Source organism: Culex quinquefasciatus, chromosome 3 (genome assembly GCF_015732765.1).
Source record: "Culex quinquefasciatus strain JHB chromosome 3, VPISU_Cqui_1.0_pri_paternal, whole genome shotgun sequence".
In the NCBI taxonomy this organism is placed as follows: domain Eukaryota; kingdom Metazoa; phylum Arthropoda; class Insecta; order Diptera; family Culicidae; genus Culex; species Culex quinquefasciatus.
This window is the reverse complement of record NC_051863.1, coordinates 318204-330979: the sequence shown is the minus strand read 5'-3', so window position 1 is coordinate 330979 and position 12776 is coordinate 318204. Positions and strand designations below refer to the sequence as shown.

Here is a 12776-nt window from a genome sequence, read left to right as displayed (position 1 = left end):
GAAATTATTGTTTACAGCGATAAAGCTTATTTTTCTGAGTACAATGACCCTTTGTACGACCACAAAGAGTTTAAAATGGATTTTTAAATCAATTTTGAAAAATGAACCTCGCGGTCCTTCTTGACAGGAAAGCTCCTACTTGACAACTCGTTCCAAGGGGACCATAGTTGATCCATCGAAAAAATGTTGTCTTGTCAAAAAAAAAATTTGCATTAAAATGAAAAAAAGTGATCAGAAATGGATTCTTATCGTGTTTTTTACCGTTGTACATTAAAATTGACATAGGGCTTTAGTACCCAATTACACGTACATGTAAAATTGGGTACTAAAGCCCTATGTAAATTTTTATGTACAACGGTTAAAAACACGATTAAAAACCATTTCTGATCACTTTTTTTCATTTTAATGCAAATTTTTATTTTGACAAGACAACATTTTTTCGATGGATCAACTATGGTCCCCTTGGAACGAGCTGTCAAGTAGGAGCTTTTCTGTCAAGAAGGACCGCGAGGTTAATTTTTCAAAATTGATTTAAAAATCCATTTTAAGCTCTTTATGGTCGTACAAAGGGTCATTGTACTCAGAAAAATAAGCTTTATCGCTGTGAACAATAATATCAGCAATCTAAGCTTCATTTTAGGACCCAATTACTCAGGTTGTGTACTATTTCTGAAAATAATCAAACCATCCACTTTAACGACCCCCAGGTCTTTTGTGGTCTTTATTGCAAGTTTCTGCTCGAACCTAGGAGCCCCAAGGCTTGAATGGGGAGAGCACCCAAACCTATTTCTACTCCAAGGAACCTTCCACCCCAGGGTTCCGATTCCTTGTTTTGGTGTGTTGTTTGACGAGGATGAACCGGCAAAAAAAATCAAATTGAGATTTTTTTTAAAGGGACCTATAAACAACTCTAGAATTCCAAGAAAACGCTCCCTCTTTTTTGTTCTGCTGTTGCTTGATTTTTTTAGAGCTGCATACGAGCATACGGGCCTTAAAACACAGAAGCATATAAGAAACAGATACATAATTGTAGGGATTATGGGTTGCAGGTTGCAGGATTGAATATGTATTTATTATAAGATTGATATAATTCATAAATAAGATTTAAGAGCGCAACAAAAAGTGCGCACCTTCATGAATATTGCCTTGTTAGCAGACGGATTGCGGATTGAGTGCGAGAAAGAACAACGAGCGAGAAAACAACGAGATGCGCGCGGCCGGCGAAAGAAAAAATGATGATTGTCAAATCAGTTTTGTGGTTAATTTTGTGTGGAATAAGACGTGTTGTTTGTTAATTGCAAGTTAACGGTGTTTTTAATAATATTTTAATATTATTAAAGAAAGTCCCCGAACACGACAGTAATTATTGTAAAGCTTGCATTAAATTAGAGGTGGGCAAAACAAGAGCGAGCCGCTCTAAGAGCCGATTCACTGAAAAGAGCGAAAGAACCGTGGCTCATAAAAAAGAACCGTGGTTTTTTTTTAAACTTCGGTCTTTTGAAAGAACCGGCCCACGATGGCATAATTTTTGTTATAAATATAATTCATTGAATTTCCAAAAAATTGTAGTCTTAAATTTGTTTTTGAGAATTGAAAATGCAATTTCAAATATTTCAATACCTATAAAAAAACCAAAAAACAAGATTTTTTTAAACAACATGAAAATATTTTTCACTTGACAACTGATTATAAATTAAAGTATTACCGGAAAACAAATTTAAGCATTTTAAATAGCATAATAATATCAAAAATCTTCTGAATAGTTTAGAGATTTTGGAAAAAAAATCCTTCTGTCCAAATCAACTTTAGCGTTTATAAACTTTATCGTATAAATCAGAATGTAGAAAAGAGTTCACAGAATGTTTACTCCAAATAAAATATCAGCATTAGTTCAATTCTTGCAGAAATAGGCGCAATTTTAAAGTTAATAGCAACTTTTCCAACATCCTAGATTAAAGTTTGGATGCCATTCAAATACTCGAATGTCGATGTCGAGTAGAAATCTTGACATAGAGACCGCCAAGACCTATGGTTTTCATGGACATCTTTTCGTTTTCAGTTTTATTTTTTTATCAAATAATTTGTAAAAGTCCAGTGTGAAATAACTTTTAAAATCACACGATTCTTAAAAAAAAACATTTTCATCAAAATTTTGAAAAAGAGCGAAAGAGCCGTTCGAAAAAGCGGCTCTTTTTAATGAGCGAACGAAAATGAGCGGCTCCTAAAAAAGAGCGGTTTTGCCCACCTCTACATTAAGGCTGGTATGCAGATCGGAAGGAAAGGGGTCAAGAAACAGCTTCACGAACAGCAGAACAAAGGAGAGGGAGAGATTTCTTGGGGCTTTTCTTCACCCTCTCTTTCTGCCTGCTTTCGCTGTTGTTGCTGCCCATTTGATTTTTTTCTTAACCGATTCCTTCCGAAGTGCATACACCGCTTTAAACTGAAGTTCTTATCTCTCGAGGCCAAACTGTTTAACTCTGTACGGTGTACTCTGTTGTTATGAGCAAAAAGTTGGATGAGGTTAGCATTTTTACCGACCCTGTGGTCCACTAGACTTGATTGAAATTTACTCTTTATTGAGTTATACGAGATATACTGAGAATCGGCTCTTTTTGAAATCATAACTTCGAACCGTATAAATTCGACCTTTCGACCCGATGCCGTCGAATCAAAACAAGAAAAGCAAACAAAAAATCCCGACGCCGTTCGTCTGTCATCGGGGCCAGCATTCGCTTGTTTACCTGCTCGCCGCCGTTGATAAAGGATCCTGCGAATGAGCCTTCCCCGAGGATTTGTCCATTCAGTAATTTTAGTTTGTAAGTTTACCTGGCTCGAGTGAAGTTAACACGTTTTCCGCCTCTTTTCAGTAATAGGCTGGCACTGTTTGATTTGGTCGTGAAATCCGCCTGCAAAAAGATGAGCACTGCGCCAGGTAATAATCCGAGGACATTGTCGGACCAGATCTGCCGGCCAAAGTTGGATTGTTCGTCATCGTCCGAGGAGGAGGAAGGTTACGTGTCCCCGTACTGCTGTTCCAGTGACGATGAGCACGATCAGAGGAACCGCGATTTGCTGGATGAAATGCCGGCCTTTTCCACCCGTTCTCCGTCCGGGCGGTCACTGTCTCCGATTGACCTGGAGCCAGATTCGCCACCGGGAAGCTTTCGCAACTCTTACGCTTTCGATACGCCAACCGAAAGTCCGGGGCCGGGCCACGGGTTCGTTTCACTGGAGGAAATTAACGCCCGCATCGGACTCACGCCACCCGACTCGGAACGAAGCCGCTCCCGGCTAAACCTGGAGACCATTTTCGAGGACAAATTCCTGGAGACACCGCCGAAGAAGGGCTTCGAGTCTCGTACCGGTAACAACCTGCTGCGACGATCGCTGCGGAATCGGGTGCTGTTTGGTGGCGGGTCGGGTCCGGGAAGCTCGCCGGCCACTCCGGATCGGGACCTGGACGCAGCAGCAGCAAAGAAAAAGACCTCCGCCGGAATCGTCGACAGCCTGAGCGACCAGTTTGATAGCAAGTGTACATTCTCGCTAGATTAGATAAATGAAAAAGTAAAATAGCCTTTTGTATGTGCCTTTTTGTAGTCCGATCGTATGAATTGTTGGACGTTTAATTTTTTCTCTATAAATATTTGTCTAAATTCAAACAACCAAAATAAAGACTGTTTGAAACGTTATTTTTGGGTTTTTAATTAAAACTCTTCAAAGCCTACTACGCACTGTCGGTAACGATGTGACAGATCTGTTTTCAGGTTCGAATTTTGGCCGCTCAAAGAAATGCCCGAGTTTGAACTGGCCGGTAAGATCCGAGTTTGGCAATTTCCGGGTTATCTGTTTCAACGGCGTTTCCCTTCCCTTAGACTACAGCATACTGGAGAAAATTGGAGAGGGTTCCTTCTCGGAGGTGTTTCGCGTGAAGCACAAACGAACCGGCTTTTACTATGCGGCCAAGAAGCTTACCAAACTGTACTTTGATCCGGCGGAAGCGCTCCAGGATTCGGAGATCCGGGTGATGAAGCTGCTGGACTACCATCCAAACGTGCTCAGTTTCGTGGACATTTTGCAGTGAGTTATTGCATCCAATTTTTCGCAATTTTATTCAAATTTCCAATTGTTTTGCCCATCAGCGACCAAGCGACCGGAAGTTTGTCGCTCATTATGGAGCTAATGGACATGAGCATGTACGACTACATAAAGAACCGGAAGCGGTGCCTGTCGGAGAAGCGCGTCAAGCGTTATCTGTACCAAATGGTTTGCGGGCTACATCATCTGCATCGTAACGGAATCTTCCACAGGGACATAAAGCCGGAAAACGTGCTCATCAAAATTCCTCGCAAGCTCAAGGAGAACGAGTTGGTCCAGTTGGCAGATTTCGGGTCAATTTGCAGCACCAGCCAACAGCCGCCGTATTCGGCGTACATTTCAACGCGCTGGTATCGCTCGCCGGAATGCTTGCTGACCTCGGGTTATTACGGACCCAAGATGGACATTTGGGCTGTCGGATGCTGTTTTTACGAAATGCTTACACTGAATCCTCTCTTCCCGGGGGAAAACGAACTGGACCAGCTGTACCTTATTCACGAGATTGTCGGATCACCGTCGGCTTCGATGTTGGCCAAGTTTCGGCATTTGAACCAACTGAACTACGACTTTCCCAAGCGCAAACCAACCAACTTTCGAAGCATGATTCCGCTGCTAAGCCATTACGGGGTCGATGTGCTCAACCGAACGCTTTCCTATGCCCCGGACGCGAGGATCAGCGCAGCAAGGCTTCTGCAGCACTTGTACTTTGAAGATGTTAGCAAGAGTTCGAAAGCGTCTCGGTTATCTTCGTCGTCGATGCCCAGCTTGGACGAGGCGGATTTGCGGAGCAAGAATGAAAGTCGGAGAACCAGCAAAAATGTAAGACCTAAAATCAACCTTCTAACATTTACGCACTTATGAACATTGCAAGCGATCGTTTTAAAACTCCTCCCCTGTGCTTACTAACATTCCTGTTTTTCTCCACGAGATATACAAACTGGCATGGTGGGCGCCGTTGGAGGCCAACGACTGTTACCTGTTTCAGGGTTGTTACGCAGAAGTCGAAAAAAAATCCGCGCCATATTTAAAAAAATGATTTTGCGACAAACATACAGGAATAATAATAATAGAGTTTTTTTTTTAAGAATTTTAAAGCAAAAACAAAAGAATAAGGAATTTAAGAATTTAAGAATTTAAGAATTTAAGAATTTAAGAATTTAAGAATTTAAGAATTTAAGAATTTAAGAATTTAAGAATTTAAGAATTTAAGAATTTAAGAATTTAAGAATTTAAGAATTTAAGAATTTAAGAATTTAAAATTTAAGAATTTAAGAATTTAAGAATTTAAGAATTTAAGAATTTAAGAATTTAAGAATTTAAGAATTTAAGAATTTAAGAATTTAAGAATTTAAGAATTTAAGAATTTAAGAATTTAAGAATTTAAGAATTTAAGAATTTAAGAATTTAAGAATTTAAGAATTTAAGAATTTAAGAATTTAAGAATTTAAGAATTTAAGAATTTAAGAATTTAAGAATTTAATAATTTAAGAATTGAGGAATTTAAGAATTTAAGAATTTAAGAATTTAAGAATTTAAGAATTTAAGAATTTAAGAATTTAAGAATTTAAGAATTTAAGAATTTAAGAATTTAAGAATTTAAGAATTTAAGAATTTAAGAATTTAAGAATTTAAGAATTTAAGAATTTAAGAATTTAAGAATTTAAGAATTTAAGAATTTAAGAATTTAAGAATTTAAGAATTTAAGAATTTAAGAATTTAAGAATTTAAGAATTTAAGAATTTAAGAATTTAAGAATTTAAGAATTTAAGAATTTAAGAATTTAAGAATTTAAGAATTTAAGAATTTAAGAATTTAAGAATTTAAGAATTTAAGAATTTAAGAATTTAAGAATTTAAGAATTTAAGAATTTAAGAATTTAAGAATTTAAGAATTTAAGAATTTAAGAATTTAAGAATTTAAGAATTTAAGAATTTAAGAATTTAAGAATTTAAGAATTTAAGAATTTAAGAATTTAAGAATTTAAGAATTTAAGAATTTAAGAATTTAAGAATTTCAGAATTTCAGAATTTCAGAATTTCAGAATTTCAGAATTTAAGAATTTAAGAATTAGTTTGAGATAGGTGAAATTAAAAATGTATTGTAGTAATTAAGTTTTCTGAATATTTTCTCAGATTTCATAAAATCGATAATGAAATTTCAGAATTTCAGAATTTAAGAATTTAAGAATTAGTTTGAGATAGGTGAAATTAAAAATGTATTGTAGTAATTAAGTTTTCTGAATATTTTCTCAGATTTCATAAAATCGATAATGATAGCAGGGTTAAAAAAATATTTTTCAGGTATATGCAAAAAAAAAATACTGCTCAATCATGATAAACTATTTTGTTAGTTAATTTGATATGTTCTAAGCTTGCATAATTTAATCTGAACTAGTTTTAATTTAATTGCATAAGCAAAAGCTTTCCCGATGGATCGAGGAAGGAGCATCAGGGCAGTGGACAGTATGCTGTAATGGCGGAGACTGTGGAAGACCAGAACTACGTCACAACGGGGAAATAGTTGATTAGTTATACAATTCTGAAGGTTTGTCTAATGTCTACACCTATTGACCTCTGTCAGTCTCCAGCGCGGTAGACGCGCCCTTTTAGGCCCCCAAAAGGGTGCGTAATTCTAGGCAATCGCTACATAGGCCATCCTTGTGGCCCTGTTGGTTATCACATAAAATCAAATCAAATCAATTAGCAAAGAACATTTCCGGTTTCGTAAAAATTTTAGCTGATTTTGCATTGGATTTCAATTTGGTGTAGTTAAAAAAAAGGAAAAAAATCCTTCATAAAAATTTAAAAAAATAATAAGTATAATTTTTCAACGCGAAGTGGCAGAACCAAATTTCGTCAAAATGAATTACATATCATTGAAAATCCAGCGCAATTTCTTGATGAAACTTATTTTATTGACATTATATTTCTTAATAAATATGAAGATAAGAAATTCAAATAATTTTTTATTGATTCGCTTGGGAAATATTCTTATAATTTATTTATTTTTATGAAATTCATTTTTCCGAAAATAGAAGTTTAAGTAGTTTCTTATTACCAGAGCTTTTTAGATGATTTAAAAAGTAAATGTGACAATTTTGTCGCAATAACACTTGAACAGCCTGAAGCCTACCCGGGCAGACGGTATTAACAAAATTCATGCCATTTCAATAACAAATACTGTTAAAATAACAGAAAATGTTATGGAATCTTCTTGAAAAATCCATTTTTACATAAGGGTTTAATAACAGATTATGTTGACAGTCTGATATTTGTTGAATGTTGTGTTGGAATAACATTTTTTTTATGGAAGAATACCTCCAACTGTTATTGGGATGATCGGATTAGTTGTTAAAATAACAAAAAAAAAAAAAAAAAAAAAATAACGAAGATTTGTTCGAAGAATAACTAAAAATGTTTTTAGTCTGTTATTACAATAACAAAAAAAACTTAACGGCAAATAAAAAATCTTGTTATAAATAACATTGAATGTTATTGGACTCGTATTTTCAAATATCAAAAATTTTTATTCTCAAGTTATTTCCGTCTGCTCGGGTAAATCGATAAGTTGTTCTGATTTCGGCAGACGAGAGTATAGCAATTTTTCAACACCGGTTAAGCTAAAACTACAAAAAAAAAATGATGTTCAGAGCAGCTATAAAAAATGGGCGAGTTTGATTAATTAAACTTTTTGATAAGTTTTACCGGACTGCAAATTCTGGAAATATTTCTTGAAAGAAAAGCGCCCCTACAAAAAAGATTTTCGGCCAGCTCAGAAAATTTGCTACAATTTTCTTATACAGACTTTGTTGACCGAAGCTTGAATTAAATGAAAAGATTTTTTTTTTGTCAGTGTTTTGGTTCAATTTTCAATGTTTGAATCAAACTTTTAAAAATTGCACTTTTTATTTGAAATATTTTGAAACTTGAACACATTTTGAAAGGGTTGATTTTCAATTTTCGAAATCATTTTCATCGTAAAGAGCAAAAAACAAAAATATTTCAGTTGTTTTTTTTTTCTTTTTTTAAATTTTGGATTCTTAATAAAGATGTGTTCAAAATTTATAAAGCCGACCCTATATTACGCCAGAAATTGAACGATCGCTCGCTTGATAATCTGGATCTCAAATTGTAATCCCATTCCCCCTCCCCCACCTCAAGTTCCCCCAAAGTGCCGGCTCGTGGGACCGCCGCAGCAACGGCAGCAGCAGCGTCACAACCGTTTCCGGCGCAGGCGCAGGTGGCAAGCAAAAGCTGTCGCTGGAGATGCTGAAGCACAAGAACCTGGAGCGCGTCTGGGGCATGGCGGACAGCCCGGGCAAGGCGCGACTCGTCCAGCAGATTCACACCACCTCGTCCCGGTTGTGCTCGTAGCCGGAAGGGAGGGCGATTTCTTTCGTGGAAAGTATTTTTGAGTATTTGTTTTTTCTTGTAGGAAAATATTTTTTACACTCTATTTTGAAGCTATTATATGAACAGATAAAAAAAAAACAAAAAAACACTTAATTTACTGCATTTATTGCTGTTGTCTTACTTACACTAGCACTGAGGCACCAATAACCGCTCCAACACGTCCGCATTGTTGTACACCTTGATCTTGAGGAATCCTGGGTTCAGTTCCACCGCTCTAGAATGGAAATTGGATGTTTGTAAGGTGTGAGGACCATTCAATACAATACAACTCACCTCAGTCCCAAGTCTCGCAACATGGCCTTGACGCGGTGTTTGATGATGGGAATTCCGTCGGCCGAGTGCAGGCCGCGTCCCGTGATGATAAACAGTTCCTTGAACTGTTGCTGCCTGGTTCGCAGCTTGCGAGCGTGCTCGGCCAGGAACATCTCCAAACAGCGCAGCGCCTCTTCCGAGTGCAGGTAGTGCAGATCGAGGACGTCGGCGTTGTTCAGCGTGAGCTTGTGCACTTCCATGATGGAATTTGAAGCCTTGCTGTTGTACAGGTCGATCTTGGTGCGGTGAAGTCGCGCGATTTGGGCGTAATACTCGGCAACGCCGGCGATGCCCCGCTGGATGGCGTTCCGTGCCTTTTCGTGGCATTCGTTCTTGAGATCTTGGTGGTGCTGGGCCAGGTTGCGGCATTCTTCGGCCGTTTTCAGGTGCAGGTTGATGGCTTCCTCGCCGGAAATGCTTTGCTCGAGTCCGGGCGGGGGAGGCGGTACAACGGGGACGGGTTCGGTTCGTTTGAGCAGTGCTTCACGCTCACGTGCAATCTGATTGCGGAGTGTGGCGGGGATGGAGTTGTTGAGCACGTCGACCGTGTCGTTGAATTTGTTGTCGTGGGCGTGGAGGATCTCCGCCAGGACGTTCTGCTCGACGCTGGGGTACATTTCTGCAAGTTTTTGGCGCGTCATCTGGGCTGCCAGGTCACGGGGCGCTTCCTTGGTCCATCCGTTCATTTCGTTCCGGTACGCCGTCATGGCCTGCTCCATATCGATGATGTCCGCCAGGTTCGGCGTGTCCGAGCTATTGAGCTTTTCGTTGAACAACGTCGGATATCGCTCCTTCACGTCCATCTGCTTCGCCATTTGAGCGTCCCTTTTCATTGTGACTAGTCTCTCCTCCTCGCGACGGCTATAAACCGAGTCCATAAACGAGAGGTAAATTTGCTCCGCCATTTCACTGGCCATAAACACTTTGGTCCTTTCCGGCGTCAAGTCGTCAATTGAAAATGATTTCGTCGAGTGTTTCTTTTTGAACGTTTCATACAACTGCTTTATCAGCTCAACCCCTAAAGTGACCTCAAGCACTTCCGGAACCGGGTCGATTGTCTCGTAGGAGCATGACGGCTCCATATCCGCGTCCTGCTCAAGCTCCTCTTTAGTTATTATTCCTTTCGCCACTCGAATTTGCTGAATGTGCTTCGAGTAATTCTGTCTCTCCAGCACCACCAACGATTCTAGCTGTTTCTTGGCAAGTTGGACATCCCCCGAAATAGTCTTATCCTTTTTTCTCATTGTACTCCGGGGTGAGTTAACCGCCGACCGATCAGTTTCTTCTCCCGTCGAAGTAACTTGCACTGCCACCGGTTCGTTACAGCTACACTCGAGCACGTTTCCCCCAACCTCTTGCTCAACGACCGTCCCATTCTCCCCCTCGCTGTACTCGTGCACGGTCTGATCCTCCAGCAGCAAATTGGCCGTCCAGTCTCCATCCCCGTTGCACTTTTCAAACAGATCCCACAGGTACGATGCCGGCACGAGCGGATAAAGGTTGCAAATCTCCGAAAAGCTAGAGTTCTCATTCTCACAACCCCGGCGATGCCTCACCAACGCGATCCGCTTTTTGTCCGATTTCTTCCGCTCGCTTCGTTTCTCTTTGGCCTTCGTCGGCGTCACTCCGCTCGAGCTGTCCGGAGTCTTCCACTCGGCAGGAATGGCCACTTTCGACAGTAAACTGAACGGTGTCTGCGGCTCGATGCGCGCGGCGCTGGCCATCTGACCTTCGTGGTCGGTTCCCGTCCAAAAGTTGGCACTTTCCTCGTCGTACGGTTTCCAGCTGATCACGCCATCGTTACTGGCCAGCGGCCAGCTCCATTCGTCCCCATCGTTGACCGCGAGAATTTCTTCCTCAACTTGAGGCGACTTGTTTGCTGACTGCTGATGAACTGGCGTTTGCCTGGGGGGTTTCGGCAATGGAATGCTGGCCAAATCAACGCACTCGCGCTCGCTCGTTTCCGGCGAATTGGACGGAACATCGTTAGAAGCCTCCCAGTCGGAGGTCGTACTCCACACTGGCGCTTCGTCGCCGCTTGTTTTCCCGTCGTCCAGCAAGTCTTCCCGCACAATCGGGTAGTGTCGCATCTTGGGTGGCGAATCGAGTGCGCGTTCCAGCTTGCACTGCCGAAACAGCTCCGAAACGTCCGACAGTCGTTCGTAGTTCAACAGCATGGTTTTGATTTTCGCTTCCGGCACACCGTGCACATTCCTCCCCGCCAAAGCTCGCGCGCTCTTCCTCCAGTGAGTCACCGGTTCCAGAACCCGCACGACATACCCGTTCTCCGCCGCGATCTCGACATACGCGTGCATCTCCCAATGCTTCATATGCGTATTGTCCACGACAATCGGACTCCACCCGGCGATGGCCTTATTGCGGACATTGCTCTGGTTGAAGCGGTGGGCGTCGTCCAACCGGTCCGGTTGCCACCGGTACACCCCATTAACCAGAAAGTAATCGTCTGCCCCAAACACATGGTTCCGGTAGTCCGAATTGCCCAGCGTTTTATCAATAAGCGCTCGGGCCAGGTGTGACTTACCAGATCCGGGCGGCCCACGCATCAGCACCATAACCCGCAACCCCTTGGAGATCATCTCGACGATCTCGGCAAAGTTCGGCGGGTAATCGTCCCCGCGGCCACCTCTGGAGTTTGGTCGCTGGGGCAAAACTCCAAATTGCTGGTTGCCACCCTTGAGAAATGATGCAAAATCGACTGGTCCGTTCGATTTCTGAGGAACCGTCTTCTTGATGGCACCCGTTGAGGTAGACTGTGGTTGGGCCACTTCTTTGGCATCGTCCTTTAGCAGAAACTCTATACAGGATTCCACTGAAAAACCAATAAGTTAAAAAACTTATTTATGTAATGTTTCGAAATACTCACAATCCTTGTTGCAGAGGACGGCCGTCGCAATGCGCGTTTGGTCCATGTAATCGCCAAACATCTCCGTTAGCTGGGCCAACATCTCGTCCGTCTGCATTTTGCAATAGTCAGCTATTGAGAAAACAAAAAGGCATTCGAAGGTCAAAACACAAAAAAATGCGCGCAATATAAATAATATTATCTAGAGAAAGCTTCCTAATCTGAGCTGACTGACCTTGGTGGGAGTTTCGCCGCGAATAAAGGCACGATTGGAACACGTTTCAGGTGGGGGGGAATCGTCGTCCGGAATGAAGAGAGTGGTTGTGGGTGATAAGAACTAGCACCTTAATACTGCGTTTTACGAATGAATTTTTTAAGCTTGGTTCGCGCGAGCGAAATTTTGAGTTGAGTCAGCAAAACTTTACAATAATAAACCGAGTAAATAACAACACGCGCGTCGACGGATTTTGACAGTTGTTTTCGTTCAGAGATCGGGAACGCAAAAGGGGGTGATAATCAAATCACGTCACGACTTGCGTGAAAAAAGGTACACTGAAGGTCCGGGATAGTCTTAAAATACTAGATTTTCCGCTGAAATTCCTTAGTCGTTGAGTCGTTTCGTACCTATCGAGAAAATAAAAGTGAGAGTGTGTGCAACATGGAGTTAAACTTTCTGTGCAGTTGCTGTGAAGATTTCCATGGCACTTAGGAAAGTTTAACACCATGTTGCACGCACACACTCTCACTTTTAATTTCTCCATACTTTGCGTTATTCAACCTAAAAAAATTAAAAATCTCTTACCTGGAGGTCTGCAACAACAAAATTTAAATGTCTGAAAATCTGGCAACTTTGCCACAGTTCTGACAGCAGCTCAACAGCACGCGATCGCGATCGTGGCTTGGATCATTCTTGTTAAAATTTTGCACTTTTCTTGAATGGCTGCGTGTGGTTCCATTCATTCAATGCATATTAAACAGTTATGTTAATCAATCGGTGATCCAGAGTGATAGTGTTAGATAGTGTTTACCGCAAAAGGCATTTTCCTCCGCCAATAAAATTATTCCAACAAGCGTCGTCGCGTCGGTTTCTGCTT

At 40.9% G+C, this 12776-nt stretch overlaps 3 protein-coding genes across 3 annotated transcripts; 2 read left to right on the top strand and 1 right to left on the bottom strand.

Moving 5' to 3' along the window:
- The first annotated feature begins 2687 nt into the window (after window positions 1-2687).
- LOC6046084 lies at window positions 2688-3689 on the top strand. The gene is made up of 2 exons (XM_001863302.2): window positions 2688-2803; window positions 2868-3689. The coding sequence occupies exon 2, from the start codon at window positions 2917-2919 to the stop codon at window positions 3550-3552; it is 636 nt and encodes a 211-aa protein (XP_001863337.2). The 5' UTR covers window positions 2688-2803; window positions 2868-2916; the 3' UTR covers window positions 3553-3689.
- A 92-nt stretch (window positions 3690-3781) lies between these two features.
- LOC6046086 (MAPK/MAK/MRK overlapping kinase) lies at window positions 3782-8543 on the top strand. The gene is made up of 4 exons (XM_038263102.1): window positions 3782-3811; window positions 3873-4077; window positions 4140-4914; window positions 8256-8543. Exons 1-4 carry the CDS (start codon window positions 3790-3792, stop codon window positions 8466-8468), a joined length of 1215 nt encoding a protein of 404 aa, XP_038119030.1. The 5' UTR covers window positions 3782-3789; the 3' UTR covers window positions 8469-8543.
- LOC6046087 (NEDD4-binding protein 2) lies at window positions 8517-12166 on the bottom strand. The gene is made up of 4 exons (XM_038263101.1): window positions 11918-12166; window positions 11704-11814; window positions 8781-11649; window positions 8517-8721 (listed from the first exon to the last, which is right to left on the bottom strand). Exons 2-4 carry the CDS (start codon window positions 11798-11800, stop codon window positions 8634-8636), a joined length of 3054 nt encoding a protein of 1017 aa, XP_038119029.1. The 5' UTR covers window positions 11801-11814; window positions 11918-12166; the 3' UTR covers window positions 8517-8633.
- Window positions 12167-12776: the final 610 nt, after the last annotated feature.